The sequence below is a fragment of the Ursus arctos genome, unplaced genomic scaffold (genome assembly GCF_023065955.2).
Source record: "Ursus arctos isolate Adak ecotype North America unplaced genomic scaffold, UrsArc2.0 scaffold_14, whole genome shotgun sequence".
Classification (NCBI taxonomy): domain Eukaryota; kingdom Metazoa; phylum Chordata; class Mammalia; order Carnivora; family Ursidae; genus Ursus; species Ursus arctos.
Genome location: NW_026622808.1, coordinates 25702607 through 25708606, shown reverse-complemented (window position 1 = coordinate 25708606; position 6000 = coordinate 25702607). Strand labels below are relative to the sequence as shown.

General features: G+C 40.3%; 1 protein-coding gene across 1 annotated transcript; it reads right to left on the bottom strand.

The window, feature by feature from the left end:
- Positions 1-1635: 1635 nt before the first annotated feature.
- Positions 1636-2337, bottom strand: LOC125281424 (olfactory receptor-like protein OLF4; the record flags this gene model as incomplete). Its single annotated transcript, XM_048214715.2, has 1 exon — positions 1636-2337. A coding segment is annotated over one exon (702 nt), but the record flags the coding sequence as incomplete, so codon positions are not given.
- Between the last annotated feature and the right edge of the window lie 3663 nt (positions 2338-6000).

The following is a 6000-nucleotide window of genomic DNA, read 5'->3' as shown; positions in this document are numbered from 1 at the left end:
CCTACATATATAAAATGAGTAAAATGGCATAGATTTTTCAGGACAGAAGGGCACTACAGCCACATGTCATGGGTGAGCCTTAGAAACACAATGCAGAGATTGCCCCTGAAAAAAGAACTCATGTGGAGCCCTGCGGTGATCAGAACAACTCTCTACCCTCCAATCCCCTGCAATAATTAAGACATTATGTCGAGCCACGTTATTTTAGGATGCTTTGTATGCAGCAATTGCCAACTGATATAATAATCAAATCAGGAAGAACTGACGGTGTTTTTAGTAATCTGATCTTTTTATTCTAGGCATTTGTTCTGATACTTGAAGATAGCCTCTGTGATAACTCTGTTCTTGACGTTTATTTCATGTAACCGTATTAAAAATAACTCCATTGTGGCCCTTGGAGGTAACATGGAAAGGCTGGAAACACATGCATGTTTGCACAAAGCTTGAGACTCCGAATCACATCCTGGACAGGAGTCTAAGCTTGCTGGTGAGTCCTCCTGTGGTTATGAGGTCATACATAATGGATCATACTGACGTTCTTTCACTGCGCCTTTAGAGGTTATGGCAAAATTTCGAATAGTGGGAGATGTTTCATTTAGTGAAATGGAAGGAATCTTTTTTGTATGTAGCGCTGGAAATTTTCAACCAGAAACCAGAAAATAATTTAATAAAATCCAAACATATCACCAGTGTTTCATCTTAATGACTGTCTCTTACAGAAGGACCCTGATAATCCATATTTCAATGAGTAGATGAAGCGTCTGAGAAAGAAGTATTTTGCATAGGAATAAATGTATGTGTTATTATTCTCTTCATCATCCTTAAAGTCACGTTTGACTCTAAGGTCATATTATGTCAAACTACTTTTTCCATATTTGTCTTTCTGTGTAGATTCTATTTGGAGACATGCATTTTATTATCATTTCTATTGCGAGTGACTATGGGAGGCATGGTGGACACAAGCTGTGTTATAGAACAGGGCTCCTAATATGTAGGAAGATCACCATGATCAGCTATAACAAACAGTACGCCAAAGTCTGCATTCTCAGAAGAGCAGTGAAGGTAGTGATGCACAAAGGAATGATGTTACAAAGGGAAACACAGTCTCAGATTTTCCTCTGTTATAAATTTATGTAAATAGCTATGGTGGCCAAAAGTAGATTTTCCATAGGAGTAGTACGACTCATGACTGTTTTTTTGTTTTAGTAAAACAAAAGAAAAATATTCATTATGATGTATTTCATTTGAGTGGAAAGTATTCTTAGCAGATCCATGTAGTCCTTTGAAATGAGTGAGAATTTCCAAATATATCACATACAATGTTATGAATAACCTGAGAGAGTAGGAAAATGAAAAAGGGAAAAATCTCTTGAGTATCAAAGATATCACAAAGCTTAAAAAGTAAGTAAATACATTGTACAGGAGGACAAAATAAACAAGATGGAAATTACAGGAAGTAAATTAAGGAAGCAAGTTCTACTTCCAATATCTGCATAGAAAAATTACAACTTATGATTCTAAGGCTTCGACCCTGCAATCATGGCAATTTCTTCAGCCCAGGACAATTGTCTCTTTCCTAACTGCCATCCCAGAGAATCTCATCAGAGCCCTCTTTATGTCTCTGTTCCTCAGGCTGTAGATGAAGGGGTTCAGCATGGGTGTGACCACTGTGTACATCACTGAGGCCACTGCACTTGCGTGGGAGCTCTGGGGAGCAGCAGAGCTAAGGTACACTCCTAGGCTCGTACAATAAAATAAGGAGACAATTGAGAGGTGAGATGCACAGGTGGAAAATGCTTTATACTTGTCCTGAGCTGATAAGATCCCACATATGGACGAACCTATCCTAGAATAAGAATAGAGGACCCCAGCTAGGGAAGGACCACCGAGGAGCACAGCTGCAAAATACACCACAATGTTATTGAGAAAGGTATTTGAACAGGCAAGTTGGATCATCTGATTGAGTTCACAGAAAAAGTGGGGGATTTCCACCTCTGTACAGAAGGACAGCCGCAACACCAGTAAGCTTTCTGACAAGGAATTCAGGATGCTCGTGATCCAGGACACGAGAACCAATAATCCACAGAGCCAGGGGTTCATGGTGACCATGTAGTGCAGGGGGTGACAGATGGCCACAAAGTGGTCATAGGCCATCACAGTCAAGAGAAAGAAATCTAATCCTGCAAAGAGTATGAAAAAAAAAATCTGGCTTAGGCAGCCTTCATAAGTGATCACTTTGCTCTGAGTCTGGATGTTCCATAGCATCTTGGGGACGGTGGTGGAGGTGAAACAGATGTCTACAAAGGACAGGTTGGCCAGGAAGAAGTACATGGGGGTGTGGAGGTGGGAGTCTGAGCTGACGGCCAGGATGATGAGCAGGTTTCCAAACACAGTGACCAGGTACATGGAGAGGAAAAGCCCAAATATGAGGGGCTCTACTTCTGGATTATTTGATAATCCCAGAAGAAGAAATCCTGAAATTTGTGAATCATTGCCTTGTCCCATGTGGTCGTGATGACTAGAAATGAGCAGACAAATGATTAATTGTAACACAAATGGGAGTGAGTAACATGGTAGAAATGCTATAATTACAATGACGGTGGGGGAAAAAAGAGTCATAAATGAGAATAGATGAGGTGTTATCTTTTTGGGAGTTCAGGTAGACCTAAAAGAAGGTGACATTTGAAGGCAGTCTGCATGGAAGACACGAGTTTATCTGGGGCTGTGTGTGCCCTGGGAGAGAAAGAGCCAGGGCAAGTCCCTGAGGAAGGCGCCTGTTTTGAATGGATATCCAGGACTAAAAATGGAGCCAATGTGGTCAGGAGAAGAGTGAGAGGGAGAGTGAGGAAAGGTGGTGTCAGGGAAGGCTGAAGAACGAGATGGCCTCCCTGCTGCAGCAGAGACTTCAAGACAGGAAGTCCTTCATTCACATGGTATTCCTAGACTTCACTTATTTATTGTCAAGGAATTCTGTCAATAAAAATGGATCCCTTCCTGGGCACTGAAGTGGCTAAGTCGGTGAAGCATCTGCCTTTGGCTCAGGTCATGATTCCAGGGTCCTGAGATGGTGTCCAGTATAGGGCTCCCTGCTCAGTGGGGTAATCTGCTTCTCTCTCTTCCTCTGCCCCTCCCCCTCACTCATGTTTTTTTCTCTCTCTCTCTCTCAAATATATAATAAATAAAAACTTTAAAAAAATGGATCTTAAAAATAAAGGGGGGGAATCAGAGGGGGAGATGAATCTTGAGATACTATGGACTCGGGGAAACAATCTGAGGGTTTTACAGGGGAGGAGGGGTGGGGGGGATGGGTTAGCCCAGTGAGGGTATTAAGTAGGGCATGTATTGCATGGAGCACTGGGTGTTATAAGCAAACAATGAATCATGGAACGCTACATCAAAAACTAAAAATGTACTGTATTACGGTGAATAACATAACAAAAAAATTTTTTTAAAAAAGGATCCTTTCCTTATTTCTAAGTGTTGGTTAACATTCTGGTATCCCTATTTCAAGAGTCCCATTTTGGCACGCTACAGACTCCTGGAGCCATGAGACTACCAGGCTCTTCTCACCCCCAGCTACAATAGTTAAGAAAGAAATCATACTCTTTAAGCTCTCAATGTCAAATTCTCATTACCCTAAAAATTATAGAAAAGTACCCAAATTCTGGGTGGTAAGACTCCCATGAACATGTAACTTGATGCTCCATTTTAAATGACCATTTTGTCCTGTATTTAGAGAAGTATAAAAATCTAAAAAGAGACAGAGAAAAGGAAGAGAGGGGAGAAAGATCTAATAAGCCCAAGCGGTCACTGAGAGATCGTGATGATGAGAAAACTTCCCTGAGTCTGGCAGCATTCCAACCCTAAATATATCCCTTGGTGCCCAGAATAATTAATAAAGCGGCAAACCCCCCAATTTCTCCAAAAGAGAAAAGAGTGATATATTTATGATGTCAAGACCCCTCAATGTATGAACTTCCACTAGAAATATGGGTAAAATGAACAAATCCACAATTGACAAAAAGAAATATACAATGTACAAAAAAGTGGTTATTTATCAAGATGAAATGGAAAAAGACTTTTCTATATCACATTAAATGCAATATTTTGGAATCAGTGAATGAGTGTTGAGTCTTGGATCTACCACATGTGGGCTGTTTGAATTTGGAAGACAAGCAATTCATTTTAAAATGTTAATATTCTCACCAGAATGGTGCAGGTAGTCGTATCCGTCCTTCTAAGGTGGTTGACTGAGTCCATATATGTAAAAAGTTGAGCACAGTTCCTTCCTGTTAGTATATGAATGGTTATTCTCTTTGTTCAGTTGTGTTTTATGTGTGTGTGTGTACATACATGTGGATTTGTGTGTTCGCACACATGCTTGATCATAATGTAAAAGGCATGTTTACTGTGGACAGTTTTTAAAAAGTTGGGATCTACTGCAGTGAAGGGTGAAAATTGTTTAATAGAGTCTGGCTTGTGCTTGCTAATGTGGGAGAAACAGTATGAGAGAAGAGTCCCTTTGAAGACCGGATTGCAGAGGGAAAAGGCAGTCAGCATGGGTGCTGATGTTACACCAGAGTCTAGGGAGCCCGTGCTGACTGACCCAAGGGCTTCGTCATGGGGTCCACCTCAGGCCCTGGTCTAATTGTCATTCCTGTCCCCTTGCCCTGTTTATTTGACCACACTTCTTTTTATGTGGCCCAAGAATGGATAAGACTGGCTCTTCTTTTACTTTCCTTGCTGTCCTTCGTTTCCTTGTTTTCTTGGGCTTTGGGGTTTGGTCCTTGTTTGATACAAAATCCAATGAGTCCTGATTCTCTGTTCCTTGTCTGACATGCAGAAACCCTCCCAGACCATACTCTGCAAAATCTGGCATGTTCCGTGACAATCTATCCCCTCTCTGTATATGATTTATCTTTGAAGACCTTGTATCATATGAACACGTAGTTCCCTGGTCTCCATTATAATCTATGTTGCAAAGGAGCAGGGGCCTCACCTGCTTTGTTCACACCTTTGCATTCACAAAGGTGTGCATTTGTATAGAAACAAGTTTTAAGAAAATGTGAATTTATTAAATAGAATGTTAGGGAAAATAAAATCATGTTAAAGAGGGTGGATTCAAATAACTCTTCAACAAAACTGAAAATATCTAATACTAACATCTTACAGAAAAGATATAAAGCAGCAACAGTCACATCGATATGGGTCTTTAATTTAGGCTGAAATGGCTAAAGGCTTGGAAATAAAAGAAAGGGAAAACATTCTTTTTTAACACACGGTGCAGGAAGCAGTAGCTCAAGTTATAATTTGACTGTATGTAACCAAAAATGGACTCAATCATGCTTATGAAAAAGATGGAGGGATCTTCAGTTGAATACAAAAGAGCATGTTTCACATAATGACAGGAGCTGATTGCTATTTTAAAAAACAGATCTAATTCCAAAATACAAAATGGTAGAAATAACAACAATTGGATGTGCAATAAAGTGACAATAGGTGTAAAAAGCTGTTCTTACTACTGAGGATGCAGAAGAATTTCAATGTTTAAAAGCAATGAGGGGAAAACGATGTGACCAACTGATAGACTGGACCTCACAAAGTATGTAGGCTCTCACTCGATCCCATAAATACATCTAAACACAATACAAGGATTAAGTGGAAAACAGCAAACTTGGTGAAAACATTACCATTCTTAGGGGAAGGGAGGGAAAACTGGAGAGGTGGAATCAGAGAGGGAGACAAACCAGGAAAGACTATGGACTCCAGGAAACAAACTGAGGGTTCCAGAGGGGAGGGTGGTGGGGGGATGGGTCACCTGAGTGATGGGTATTAAGGAGGGCATGTGTTGAGATGAACACTGGGTGTTATACACAACTAATGAATCATTGAACACTACATAAAAAAACTAATGATGTACCAAATGGTAACTAACAGAACATAATTAATAGAAAAAGAAAGAATGCAATCAAAACCACAATAAAAACACACAGATCCCGG